We start from the raw sequence: 14,968 nt of genomic DNA, 5'->3' as shown, positions 1-14,968 counted from the left end.
GAATGCTGCTTTGCCTCCCCATGGCTTTGGCCAGAATGAGCAGGCAGCCATAGTAGGGAGTTTGGCCAGCCCAGCTGAGCAGATGTGATCAGAGCTGTGCAGAGATGTGAGCAGAGAGCTAAACTCATTCCCAGGCTGCTCTGCCCCCATTTTCTAAAGTGGTTCTAGTTAAATTCAGTTATATGGATGCCCCAGTTAGCACTTTGTCCATTTTGTGGGCAAATAGCATTAAGCCTAGAGTCAGGGGACTGGCCTTCAAATCTTGGCTGTTTGACATTGGGCTCCTCCCTCCCCCTTACCAACACTCAGTTTCCCCATCTGTAAAATAAAGGAGTTGGATGGCATGATCCTTAAGTTGTCTTGCATCTCCCATTTCACGGGAATCTACAATCACATGGTCTTGGCTAGAAAGTGGGAGCTTGTATGATAGGGTTAGGATTCAGCCTAATGATAGATAGGCAAGGTTAGGTTGTCTGCTTGGGTGTTTTTGCTCGTCCATTATGCAAAAAACCCAACAAAAATGAAAGAATCCTGACATGTCAGGCTTGGGGCTTAAGTGTTCAGGAGACTTTAGGGGCTGCCTCTGAGCTAACAATCCCTTCCACAGAGCTTTCTGTAAGTCTTCTCAGCCAGAAGGGATCTGGGTGGGAGCCGCCAACCCACAGTTACAGAAACATTAGCATTTGAGCTGGAATTCCCAGAAGAAGAGGGAGATCTGGCTTCCGTGGTACTCACTGTGTGACTGTGGACAACCTCTGTGAACACCTCTCTGGGATTGAATACTTGTATTAACCAAGGTGGCATGGGACGGTGGAGGGGGACCTGAGGGGTGGAGCTCTTTGAAAGCACTGCATATATGTGAAATAGCATGGGATGCATAGGGTTTACAGTTGGAAAGGGACATAGAACATAGAAGGTTAGAATTCAGAAGGTAAGAACAGAGTGTCTACATTCTAATCTTGAACCATGGAATGTCAGAGCTGGGAGGGAGCTTAGAACACAGAATATCAGAGCTGGGAGGGGCCTTAAAACAGACAATGTGAGAGCTGGGAGAAGGTCCTTAGAACAGAGAATGTGGAGCTGGAAGAAGGTCCTTAGAACAGAGAATGTCAGAGCTAGGAGAAAGTCCTTAGAACAGAGAATGTGAGAGCTGTAAGAGAGTCCTTAGAACAGAGGATGTCAGACATGGGAGAAGGTCCTTAGAACAGAGAATGTCAGGGTTGGGAGGGGCCTTAGGACACATGATGCCCCATTCTCAAAGAAGATTTACAGGTTATCTAGTCCAAGCACCTCATTTTACAAATTGGGAAACAGACCCAGAGAGCAGAAGTCAGTTGTCCAAGATCAGGCATCTGGGACTCCAACCCAGGCCTCCTGACCACTAGTCCAGGGAGCTTTCCTTGCAGTTATGCCTAATTAAGGGAGGCAGCCTACTTCTGGCAACTTGAAGTGGAGCCTCTTTTATCTTTCTCCCACTTTTTGATCTGACCAAATTTGTGGGCATTCAGCTTGTAATAATCTACTTTATGTAATTAATTGTGAAATTACTGTAGAATAGAGAATAGAATTATGGGCCTAGAGCTCTCCTCTGTTCTCTGTGACAGCACATTTACTCCAGATTTATAAAACAAAATGCCTTGCTGAAGCAGGGTGGGGGGAGAAGGGAGGAAGAGAGAAGAAGATGGAGAAGGAAAGAATAAGAGAGACATGGAGGGGTGGGGAGAGGCAGGAACTGAGTCATGTCACGTATCCTAATGCCACCCTCCTGTTTTCTCCCTAGTCAGTCTTTGCTGTGTGAATAATTAAGATTTTCCTCCTCAGCACTCCTAGAACCCATTCATGAATCACCAGTATATCTCAGCCCAGCTTTGTGATCTGCTCTCAGGCCACACTGGGCCTAGGCCTCTCGGAAGGCTAGAGTAGAGAGAACATTGCATTTGGACTCAGGGACCCTGGGTTCTACTGCCAGCTCTCCTGTTTACTAACTGTGTGACTTTGAATAGGTCGCTTTCCTTTTCTAGGCTTCTATTTCCTCCTCTGTAAAACTGAGGGGATTGGATCCTTTGACTTCCGAGGTCCCTTCCTCCCAATTTCCGTTGTGTGTCTTGTGAGATAACTTTCTTACACTCATACATATGTGGCATTGTTAGCATTACCAAATACACAGAGAGAATGATCTTGTTGAAAATAATACATATAAAGACACTGTAGTATGTATATACACACATACATACATACATACATACTATACATACATACATATATACACATACATACATACATATATACATACATACATATATACACACATACATACATACATATATGCACACATACATACACATACATACATACATACATACATACATACATACATACATACATACATATATATGTATGTATGTATATGTTATGCCCTCTCTCCCCTTTTTTCTCCCAAGCCAGATTAGAGTCCTTGGGGGGGGGGGAGAACCAGTACAGTCCAACATGGAAGCCAGTGCATTTCCTCCCAAAGGACTCTAACATGATCATGTTGGTTTTCATTTGGCCAAGGACTGGGCTTTGCCTCAGTAAATACGCCCAGTCACCAAACAGTCACAAAATCCAAGTGGCCTCTCTAGTCCATTTGGCCTACGTTGGACCCCAAGCAATAGACATGACATGATCTTAGAACCTTATAATTCTCAATCCCCTAAGAGTCTTGATGGAAGTGACTTTAAAGCACTTGACCTGCAGTCAGGAAGACTTGAGTTCAAATCCCTCCTCAGATACTTAACTAACTGTGTGACCATGGCAAGTCACTTTCCTTCTGTCTGCCTCAGTTTCCTCAACTGTAAAATGAGGATGAATATCAGCATCTAACTCCCATTGTTGTGTGTATCAAATGAGATGATGTTTGTAAACCTTAAAATGATATATACTGCTACTTATTATTATTATTATTATTATTATTATTATTATTATTATTATTATTATTATTACCTGATCATCTGAGAGTCATGTTGAAGCCTTTCTTCTTCCTCAAGTTTGGTTATCCTTGAATTAGATACTCCTTTGCCTAAGGGTCCAGGTCAATGCTCAAAGTCTCACACCTTTGTCCTTTGTCTCACTTGTACTGAGTACCTGCTACAGGCAGAACTAGATTTGGTTTTCTGGCCTGAGCAAAAATTGTCAGTGTTCTTAATGAGCTGATAGGTTTGGGAAGGACCTTAGAGCATAGAATGCCTTAGAACAGAGAATGTCAGAGCTGGGAAAGGCCTTAGAACACATAATACCAGAGCTGGGAGGGGCTTGAGATCATGAAATGTCAGAGCTGGGAGGAATCTTAGAGCATGGAATGCCTTAGAACAGAGACTGTCAGAGATGAGAGGAACCTTAGAACACACAATGCCAGAGCTGAGAGGGTCCTTAGACATCATCTAATAGAGTGCAGGGGCTCTTAGCCTGGGGTCTGTAAACTGTTTTTTAATATTGTGATAACTTTGAATAGAATTGGTTTCTCTTGTAATCCTGGATACTTTGTGTTATGCATTTAAACCCATGATAGTAAGAAGGGGGTCCATAGGCTTCCCCAGACTGGTCAGTGTCCTGCATTATCCAGAATGCAAAAAGCAAAAAAAAAGTCAGGAACTCTTGATTTAGTGCAACCAACCCTTTTTACAGAGGAGAAAACTGAGGCACAGAATGAGATAGTGACTTGGCTCAAATCCCACAGGCAATTAGAGTCGCCTCAAGACTCAGCCATGGCTCTGCTTCTCTTCCCTCTGTTTCTCTTAGCTCTTACTGCCTTTGCAATTGATGAAGCAGGTCAGAGCTCCAGAAAGTGAAGGGAAAATCCTGACTCAGTTAACTTAGAAAGGTGGGGAGAGTGTGTGTGTGTGTGTGTGTGTGTGTGTGTGTGTGTGTGTGTGCGCGCGTGCACGTGCACAAAGTGCATATGTGCTTGCATGTGTGTGTACATACATACCAGGATCGCACCAGGATGTTCCCACAGCAGATACTGTTTGCCTTGCAGGCCCCAGTCCCTGGGCTCTAGATGAGGCTCTGGTATGTAGCCATGCTGTATCTAAGCCAGGCTGAAGTTCTGCGTGTCTTTGTCTGTTGGGTGGTCTGTGCTCCCTGGGAAGGGAGCCTTGCCAGAACACTTCTCCCCCATCGCATTCTGGCCCTTTGTCAGAGCATTGAGCCCAACATGGTGAAGGTAGAATGGGATAAGGAGACTGGGTTGGTGTTTCCTTTTCCTTATTTTTTTGGGGGAAGGAGTGAGGTGGTAGTTATCTGATTCTGCTTTGAGGTCCCTGCTTCTTTCTCACTGCCATTACTAGTAATGTCACTGAAGGTATTAATCAAGCCCATATCTACTCTCAGAGCTATGCCTGGATAAAGACTGAGTCAAACTAACATGGGATCTGACCTCCTGGGCTATAAAGAGACAACCAACTGAAAAACTTAGATTTGGGAATTCTAAAAGGGGCTTTAGAGATTTTATTGTCTCATCTCTTCCAAACCCTTCATTTTATAGAAAGAAGCAGCTGAAGCCCAGAAAGAAGGCGGCAGCATGGTCCTTGGGGAAGACCACTGATTCTGGAGTCAGAGGATGTCAGTTCAAATCTTGCCTCTGAAATTTATCCATGTGACCTAGGTTGGGCCAGTCCCTTCCCCTCTCTGGGCCTCAGTTTCTACCTTTGTAAAATGAGGGGGTTGGACTGATTTGCCTAGTTAGAGATCTGTGATGCTAGTTGTGACCTTGGGTAAGTCACTTCCCTTCCTTGGGCCAGTGTCCTCTTCTGTAAAATGAGGAAGAGGCTTAGACCCCCTGGCCTTTGAAGTCTTTTCTAGATCTAGATTTAGGATCTTATGTGTGACCATGGGCAAATCTCTTCCCCACCCCCACCACCACTGTACCTTGGTTTCCTGAGAGGCTAGACTAAATGGTCTCTGTGATCCCCCCACCCACCCAATTCAGCCCCCTCTACACTGGCTTCTCTTGATTTGTCACCCAGGGAAGGATTCAATTATACTCGGTTTTGTTCTTCAAGGCAAAATCAACTAATAAGATGATTTGGATTTTCCATTGAGTTCTGGCCCTCATCAGCTCTCACTTAGACTATTACAGTAGCCTCCTACTTGGTCCTCCCTTCACATACACGTGCGAGCTTGCACCCACACAAACACACACACCCTTCTAGTCTTTCCACTCTCCAATCCATCCTCCATAGAACTGCCAAACCAAAGCCAGGTCTTAGCATGCTACCTTCCTGTTCAAGAAATCTCACTGGCGCCCTTTTGCCTCTGGGAGAAGATACAGACTCCTCTGCTTGGCATTTCGAGCCATTCACGCTTTCTGGTTCCATCTTCGCTTTCTGGTCCAACTACACAGTGTTCCTTCTCATGCGTTCTGTGTTCCAGACAACGTTACCTCCCTGACCCTCCATCTCTTTCCCATCTGTGGCCCATGCCTTTTATACTCTCCTTCCTCATGGCCACTTCTGAGAACCCCCAGGTCCCTTCAAGGCTTGGCTTTAGTCCCACCTCCTTCACTAGGCCTTTCTTGGTTGGTACTTTGCCCCATTCCCCATCACTCTGTCTTTATTTCATATATAACTGCTATTTACTTTTCTGTGCACATATTATATCTTTCCCAATGGAACACATACTCGTTGAGGAAAGGAACTGTCTCCCTTTTTGTGTGTGTGTCATTGTGTCTGGTACATAAATAGTGGGCACTTTATAAATGTTCGTTTCTTGAGTCTTGCCCAACTCTCTCATTGTACATGTGAGCAAACCATTTAGTTGAAAATTTTTTAAGAATTTGGGTTCAGGAAGACCTAGGAAGATATTTGGTCCATTCCTCTTGGGGACAGTACAACCCTAATTGTTACTGAGATACCTCCCAGGAAGGTCATAGATAGAGAAGCATGGGCCTGGGAGCAGTCAGATGGCTTGCTCAGGGTGCCAACTTTGAGGTATGTGAGAGAAGAGAGTGCTTAAACAATCTGGTTGGAGAGAGAACCTGGGAGGAAGCATTTGGGGGTTTTAGAGCTAAAAGTTGAGTTCCAGATCATACATTCACTCAGAGTCATTTTGACTTTGAGGACTATGCTCTATCCCTGCCAGGCAACACAGGAAAATGGAAGAGAGCCAGGTGGAAGCCAGTTTTGGTCAGGAAGCTTTATTTTAAAATGTTGTTATTGATATATTTTGGTTTTTCTCTCACCTACATTTTCTATTGTATCTCATTCACCTCTTCCTTGAAGAGAGCCATCCGTCATTATAGGAATTTGAAAAAGGGAAGGGGAGGGGGAAGCAGTTCAGTAAAACTAACCACCATATCGAAAAAATCGAACTTTCTATGCAGTTCTCCACACTCAGAGTCTGGAAAAAAATAACAAGACAGGTGTCTTTTCCTAGATCTTGCTTGGGGCCAAGAACGGCCATTATTATTTTATAACATTCTGTTATTGTTTTCATTTCCACACTGGTTGTCATTGTTTATGTCACCAAGTTCCTGTCTGGATCACTTGATTCCACAGCAGCTCATCTCCAGATCCTTCACATTTTGTCATTTCTTGTATCACAGTAATGTTCCATTTACCTTCATGGACCACAATTATTTAGCTGTTCTCCAGTTGATGGGTATCTACTTTGATCTTTGTAACCACAGAAAGTGCTGTTAAAAATATTTGGAAGCTTTTTGAGCCTTTCTTCTTGTCACTGAATTCCTTGGGGCATGTATAAGGAAGTCTTTTTTCACATCGTCAGGCTTACAACATACTCTGTGTGTGTTGTGTGTGTGTGTGTGTGTGTGTGTGTGTGTGTGTATTTCTCACAATAACCCTATGAGGGGGAGGGCTATTATTATCCCCATTTTGTAGATGAGAAAACTGAGATGACTTGCTCAGAGTCACCCAGCCAGTAATTATCCTAAATGCAGCAACTCTCCCTCCCACTATAAGGTTAGCACCTTCTCTGCAACTCAGTCTTTGGGATCTTCCTGGGACAGTGCCATGATAATAACAACAACAATAATAATAGCTAGCATTTATACAGCACTTATTATGTACCAGGTGCTATACCAACTGCTTTCCACATTTGATCTCCACAGCAACCCTGGGAGGTAGGTGCTATTATAATCTCCATTTTACAGATGAGTAAACTGAGGCACCCAGTGGTTAAGTGACTTGCCCAGGGCCACATAGCTAGTAAGTGTCTGAAGCTGGATTTTAACTCAGGCCTTCCTGATTCTAGGTCACATTTGAACTCAGGTCTTCCTGACTCCTGAACCAGTTCTCACATTACTACTCCATGCCACCACGCTTTCAAATATAACTGGAGGGAATTAATACTTTTGGTTCCTGTGGTTGGCAAGATGGCAGCTCAAGTTGTTTTTGGCATAACTCCCTTACCTTACAGCTTCCAAATGGCATGAAATTTGCCACATTTGTAGTCGTTAAATTTGCAGCAAATAGAGAAGATTGAAAATACTTCCATGCAAGTAGCATCTTCTGATATAACAGCAGCAGAGGGCTCGCCCCAACTGCTGGAGCCCACACGTGGGCCACATCTTCAGAGTAAACAACCCGACAGGCTTATGTTTCAGGCTCTGGCTGTGATGGCCTTTCCCCTGTCTCCTTATATTAGTGATTCAGTCTGATCTTCTGGTACCCTAGTATTTCAATGAAACTCTAGTATTTCAATGAACTAGTGATCTCATCAACTCAGATGCAAGTTGTGACCCATCCACTTCTGTCCATCCTGTGCAACTGTCTCTCATCCATGTTCTCCCATAAGTTTGCCACAGGAGACCTGCCCAAGGTGCTAAATTAGGCCTTCTTCATCTTCCTTTGACATTGAATAGATACCAAGGGAGCGCTCTGGCTATCCATAAGTTGTTTTTCACTCTTCTCTATGTAACACCACCCCCCTCCCCATATCTTTTTCCAGTCATCTCTTTCTCTAATGACATCATGGCCACCACCACTTCTCTGATGTCGTTCTTTGTCATGTATTATAGCCTGCTCATGCCCACCATATGCTACTTCATGGTCCATCGGATGAGCCTCCGATTCAGTATTCTCATTTCCTCCCCCTAGCCAAGTCTGGGCCTACTGGTATTGTTCATCCCAGATAGATGGAAATACATCATAGCAGTCACAATATTGGACTTGGAGTCAGGAAGTCTTGGCTTCAAATCTTTCCTCAGAAATCATCTAGCTCTGTGACTCTGGCCAGATCATTTAACCTCTCCAAGTCTTAGTTTCCTCATCTGTAAAATTAAAATAAGAATAGTACCTACCTCATAGTCATTTTTGAAGATTAAAAAAAGATAATATATGTATATGTAAGATGCTTTGAAAATTCTTAAAGTGTTACATAAGTGTATTAGTGTTATTATTATTATTGATGACAGACTCTACGTGTTGTCCACACAAGTACTTATCTTAGTCTAGACAATAGGCATTCTTCATCCACTTGGTTTTTCTGTGTGAATAGTTGCCTGAACATAATGGGCAAAATGTCATCCACGGGCAGGAGCATCTTAAAGATCCAGCCATCCATAGGGGGTCATTCCCCCTTATGAGCTTTTTGCCTTTCACCCCTCCATTATAGGGGGAAAGTGTTTTTTTTATTGTTGTTATTGCTGAGTATACAGCCAAGACCTCATTCATGCAAATAATCAATCCCCTAAAGTGAGCCCATTATTCAAATTCACACTGCATAGTTCCACTGAGCTGAAACCAGTTACCCTATTTTACATCATGACGATATCAAATAGTGTGAACTGAAATACGTGTGACCACTTCACAGGATTAATTATTCACTAACCAAGTCCTAGAGGTACGTCTCCTTGTTTTATGCCTCACTAGATTTTAATAATCAGACAATGAGTTGTCTAATTCGAACTAGGAAATACATAAGATACCTACCAAGATGCATCAGTGATTCCTTACTACAAGCACAAACTCCCGTCTCAAACATTTAAATCCCTTTCCGGCCTGACTCCAGTTTGCCTTTCTAGCCTTATCACACATCCATACATTAGTGCACTTCACATATTCTACACATGACATTCCAACTCCCATCTCCAGGCCTTTGCATAAGCTGTCCCCCATGTCTGGAATGTCCTCTCTCTTCACGACTTCACCTGTTAGAATCCCTGGTTTCCTTCAAAGTTCAGCTCACGTGCTGCCTCCAGCATGAGGCCTTTCCCTACCCCACTAGTTGATAGCCTTTTTCCATGCTGCTTTATTCTATGCATTTAAAAATGTTCTACTGAGAAGAGATCTATAGGCTTCACTTAAGGTGTCCATGGTGCCCAAAAAGTGAAGAACCCTGCATCTGTAATCTTTTAAATTCAGTCTTCTGGGGTGCAGGCACGTGGGCCAAAGGACCATTAGAGCACAAGAATCCTATTCTGTGCTCCAAAAAGAACACCATGATGTGACCTCTCTGGTTCCCAGAATAGCAGCCACTAAGATCAGAGGTTCTCAACGTTTTTTTGTCTAAGATCCCATAGAGAGTAGTCTGTCTGGTGAAGCCTGTGGTCCTCTTCTCAAAATCATGTTTTTAAATGCATAAATTAAAATGCATAGGAATACAAAGGAAACCAATTATGTCAAAAAAGTTATGCAAATATTTTAAAAACAAATTCAACATGGACCATTCCCATATTTTGTTATCTGTCACAATTAGCTGAATCTTCAGAGTTGTTTCAGTTTACATTTCTCCTCCTATTAGTGATTTGGAGCATTTTTCATGTAGCCGTTTGTATGTTTCTTTTGAAAATGTTTATTTTTTTAATATCCTTTGGCCAATTATTGGGGAAAGGATTTGGAGCATCCTATATTTGATCAGTCCATTGTATGTGGGTCTCATCAGTGATTTCTGATACTTTTCCTCTCTGCTGTTTCTTTTCTAGTTCTGTCTTCATTTTATTTGTGCAAAAAAAAAATTATATTTCATGTAATCAAAATTGTCTTTTTATCTTTTTTGATCTTCTGTATTCCTTTTTAGTTAAGAATTCTCCCCCTAAACATATTGTGACCTGATTGCATGGTGTTACCTTTTACATTCAAATTCCATATCCATTTTGAGATTATTATGGTATATGGTAGAAAATGATGATCTAAATAGAATTTCTGCCAAACTGCTTTCCAGTTTTCCCAGAACTTCTTGTCAGAAAAGGAGTCCTTGCCCTAGTAATTTATGTTCTTGAGTGTATGAACCACTGCTCCTCCCTTTCACTCTTACAAATGAGGTGTCAACTGACCTTGTAATGCTGTTCAATACTCCAAAACCCAATCCAGCCCTTTGCTTGAGAAAATTCCCCAGTTCCCTCGTGACCAACTCCCCTGAGCAGAGAGGAGTGGTCATGTCACGAAGAGATCCTGGGAGTATTCTGTCTTGGCCTTTTTGATTTTGCCCCTTTCTGATGTATGTCTCCTTGTTTGTATCCTTCCTTTCCAGATTGGAGGCTGCCAGGGACCATGTGTTGCCCATTGACTATTACTTTCCACCACAAAAGACCTGCCTGATCTGTGGCGATGAAGCTTCGGGCTGTCACTATGGGGCACTTACCTGTGGCAGCTGCAAAGTCTTCTTCAAGAGAGCAGCAGAAGGTAAAAGGAGCTTTTATCTTCTCCATGTCTTCCTTTTCCACTCCTGGTACTGATAAGTGGCCCTCCTGCTCCAGAATTCCCTGGGCCTCTGAGGCCTTGGCTGGGCTGGCCTCTCTTGGGAAGTCAGTTCCTCTGACGTGGAGGGGCCTCCAGCACTGCTCCACCTGGCACTGATGGTTGCGCCAGCAGAGCCCTGCGAGGTTGACAGAGAAATGCACATGGTCCCAGCTGCCCTTTGGGACTCTATCACTGAGATGCAAGACAATGGAGGATTGAAAAAAGATTTCAATTCCCTTCCATTTGGATTTCTCTCCAAAACCTTGAGAAGGAAGAAGTCTGTTTGTTGGCAGGGTCTGTAGACAGAAGGCTCCTAAGAAGGTTCCCCACCTTCTTCCTCTGACCACAGTAAACTCCTGCTATTTGTTGAGGGGGCCATTCCCAGCCTTCAGAACACTAGCAGGGCCCATGGCAATAGTATTGCAATGTTTACAAACATTTTCCTCACCATCATCCTGTGATTTGGGGTAGTAGCCCCATTTTGACAGAGGAGGAAACTGCGGCTTGGAGACCATAGGAATCTAGATCTTGAGCTAGAAGGGACTTTAGATATTATATAGTCCTGTCCCCTCCTTTTACAGAGGAGGAAACTGGGGCCCAAGGAAGGGAAGGGACTTGTCCAAGGTCACACATTGAGAGCTAGGGGACCTTGGAAGTCATCTGGTCTGGTTTTCTTATTCTACTGAGGGGGAAACTGATGCTTGGAGGTCAAGGGACTTGCCTAAACTTATGCAGGTAATGAGTGGCAGAACCTAGATTCAAACCCAGGTTCTCTGGTTTCAAATCAGAAGCACTCTCCACTGCACCACACTAACTCTATCAGCAGCAGTTTGCTCATGCTCCACCCCAGATAGTAGCAAGTCTGAGATTTGAACCCAGCTCTTCTCACACCCCAATTTATCAATCTTTCTGCCACGCCAACTTGCTAGGTATTTTCATTCCTGTTCACTCTCAGTCAGCCAACGGGGAGGATGTGTTAAGTGCTTACATACCAGGCACTGGGGATACAAAAATCAAACGGTGCCTGTCCTCAGGGAGCTTACATTCTGATGGGGAAGCCAGGAATCAGTACAAGATACCTTCAGAGAAGGTAGACCAGAACATTAGAAGGGAAGGTCCTCATGGCTGTAGGGGTTGGGACAGGAAGAAGATCAGGAAATGGAAAGGGGGGCTTGACCTGAGGCTTACAGGAAATCCAGGATTCTAAGAGGCAGGGCTACCCCAGAGAAGAGGGCAACAGTGGGGTGGGATGGGAAGAAAAGCCCCCATTCTGAACAGTCAGCAAAAGCTGTTAAGTTATTTTTCAGTTGTGTCCAATTTTTCGTGACCCCATTTGGGGTTTTCTTGGCAGAGATACTGGAATGGTTTGCCATTTCCTTCTCCAGCTCATTGACAGATGAGGAAACTGAGGCAAATATGATTTGCCTAGGATCACACAGCTAGAAAGTGTTTGAGACCGCAGTTGTACTCAGGTCTTTCTGACTCCAGGCCCAGAGCTCTGTCCACTGCAGTGTCACCTAGCTGCCCCTGTGGACTATTGTTAACCAAAACTGATGGCTCCTCATCTCCTTCAAGCAAGGAGCCCATCGGCATCTTGAACATGTGCTGTCACAACCGTCCACAGTGCTTTGGGGTTAGCGGAGTGGGCATTCTACTGAGGGCAGCAGCAGCCTAAGCTCCTCCGCTCGCTAGTTATGTGACTGTAGGAAAGTCCTGTGTCCTCTTTGAACCTCTGCGTTCCCATCTATAAAATGAGGACAGGCATTCACGCCCTGTGCCCCTCACTGGGTTATTGTTGCTAGATCATATTAACCATAAAGTGCCATACAGATGAGAGGCAAAAATGGCAGCATGGATGATGGTGGTGGGTCCTTTGGTGTCTACCATTGGTGGGCCTTAGAAACCAGAGATGCCCCTTTTGCTCTTGGGAGGGCAGGAGTTCTCATTAGCAGGCTCTTCTTAAAGATTCCCCTCCGTTTCCAAACCCCTGCCTCCCCCACAAGGAATCGGCACTTCTGCTCTCCCTCCCCTCTGGCACAGACCCAGAATATAATGCCCAGAATCTTTGAGTTGAAAGGCATCTTCTTGAAAAGCCATTTCAACCCTTTCCTCTATTTATACCATTCCATCCAATCAGGAAGCATCCATTTATTAAGCAATTAATATGTGCCAGGCACTAGGGATACAGTCAAGTGAGACTACCCAGCTTCTAATTTGAATACCTGGGGTGATGAAAAGCTTCCTACCTCCCAAGTTCCCTCGATGGCCAGCTCTAACCATTAGGAATTTCTACCTCCTGTTGCATCCATATCTGCTTCCCTGTTACCCTTTGCTGATGTCCCAGTCTCCACCCTGCCTCCTGGAGTCATGTGACAGCCCTACAGCTACTCCTCCTCCTCTAACACCTCTCTACTCCAGGCTACACATCCCCTGTTCTTTGACCAAGCTCGGCGTGGCATCATCTTCTGTCCTCGATATATCCTGCTTTTATCATACTCTGGATCCTAGAACTGGTTCTGGAAGGAGTCCTAGAGAGGCCCTCTAGTCCACCCCCCCCCATTTTACAGAAGTGACTTGCCCAAGGTCACATGTAGGATTCTAGAGCTGGAGTGTTCCTTTTATAGAAGAGGAAACTGAGGCCCAGGGAAGGGAACTTATTCAAGGTCACACAGGTGATTCCAGAGCTCAGAGGGACCTTCCAGTCTGACTCACTCATCTTACAAATGATAAACTGAGGCCCAGGGAAGAGTAATGACCTGCCCAAGGCCACAGAGGTGGCAAGTGAAAGAGGTCAGATTTGAACCAGGGTCCTCCAGCTCAAATTCCATTTCCCTTGTACCATCCTCCCCTTCATGCACTTCAGTTTGTCAGTGTCCTTCTGAAAATTACAGAATACGAGCTAGAAGGGCCCTCATTGACTGGCCCATCTGACCCTAACCTAACCAAGTCTCCCCACTACGGCTTATCCAACAGGTGCTGGAAATTCTTCTGAGCACCATCAAGAACCACATTTTTGCTTGATGACCTTCACCGTGGCACCAAGAACCTCGCTTAATCCTCTAGATGCGGGGTCTGACCAGGGCAAAGGCTCATGGTATAGTTTTCCTCATCCTGGCCATTATTCTCACATAGTACAGCCTAAGAACTAATCAATGTGCCACATCTCCCTGGTGACACAGACTGAGCTTGCAGTCCACTAGGGCCTGCAACATCTTTTGGTTTGGGGACCAATGCACAGCGCTGTGTCTTTCTGTATCTAGTTGGTCTGGTTACTTGAAGGTACTCACTCACAATGAGTGCTGCAGAAGGAGTAGTGGTCCTGTCTTGTTAGAGGCTTCTCTATGGTAGAGATAATGGATAATGGGAGGGGTGAACCCTGCCATCTCACTCTCCTCCTTAAGCTGAGAACCTTCTTCAGAAAGTAGCACAATTGGCAGTCATCCCAAAAAAGGAAGCCTTCCCTGGGCCTTAACCCAGGTGCCTGATCCAGCCCTTCCTTGGCTTGGCCCAGGCTGTTGAGCCTAGAGCCAGAGACAGGACTTATGTAAGGGTCGTAAACAACACTGGTGGGTTCCTGGAATCTGGGACAGAGGCAAGGTGGGGGGTGATGCTCAGCCAGCTCTCTTCTCCCTGATGGAAAAGCAGAATGGAGACCCAGTCTTGTTTCTGAACCACTTTGGCCTGACTCAGTTCAGTTGGCTCTATTTCAGCAATCTCTGATTTGAGGGAGCTGTGGTGTAAGGAAAGCCCATCGGGCCTGGAGTTGGGAGACCTGCCCTCCAGTGTTGACTCTGCCTCTTCCCAAGGGTATCACCATATCTCTCACTTTGGAAAAATGAGACTCAGCCTCCTTAGGCTCTCTCCCTCCCAGGACTGCTGGGAAAATTAAACAGGGTTATTGGATCCCAGACCTGGGCCTAAGAGGCCAGCTGGTCCAAGCCCCTCATTTTACATGGGAGGAAACTGAGGCCCAGGAAGGAAAGTGACTTGCCCAAGGTCACATAGTTCTAGAGCTGGAAGGGACCTCAAAAAATTCACACACACACCCATTTGAAAAAATATTTACTTATTTATTTTTAGTTTTCAACATTCACTTTTATACGACTTTGAGTCTTAAATTTCTCCCCCTCCCCAAGATGGCATACAATCTGATATAGGCTATACATGTACAATCATATTAAACATATTTCCACATTAGTCATATTGTAAAGAAGAATTAGAACCAAAGGGAAAAACGGTGAGAAAGACCAAAAAAAAAAACAGAGAGAGAGAAAATAGTCTGCTTCAATCTG

The 14,968-nt window shown here is 44.5% G+C and overlaps 1 protein-coding gene across 1 annotated transcript in view; it reads left to right on the top strand.

Moving 5' to 3' along the window:
* Window positions 1–14,968, top strand: part of AR (androgen receptor) — a 233,179-nt gene that overhangs the window by 110,874 nt on the left and 107,337 nt on the right. The window contains 1 exon segment of the mRNA XM_020967225.2: window positions 10,468–10,619. Coding sequence (XP_020822884.1) covers window positions 10,468–10,619 — 152 coding nt within the window.

The sequence above is a fragment of the Phascolarctos cinereus genome, unplaced genomic scaffold, assembly GCF_003287225.1.
Source record: "Phascolarctos cinereus isolate Bilbo 61053 unplaced genomic scaffold, phaCin_HiC Scaffold_8;HRSCAF=390, whole genome shotgun sequence".
Lineage (NCBI taxonomy): Eukaryota > Metazoa > Chordata > Mammalia > Diprotodontia > Phascolarctidae > Phascolarctos > Phascolarctos cinereus.
Note: the sequence above shows the minus strand (reverse complement) of the source record. Positions and strands in the feature narration are given on the sequence as shown.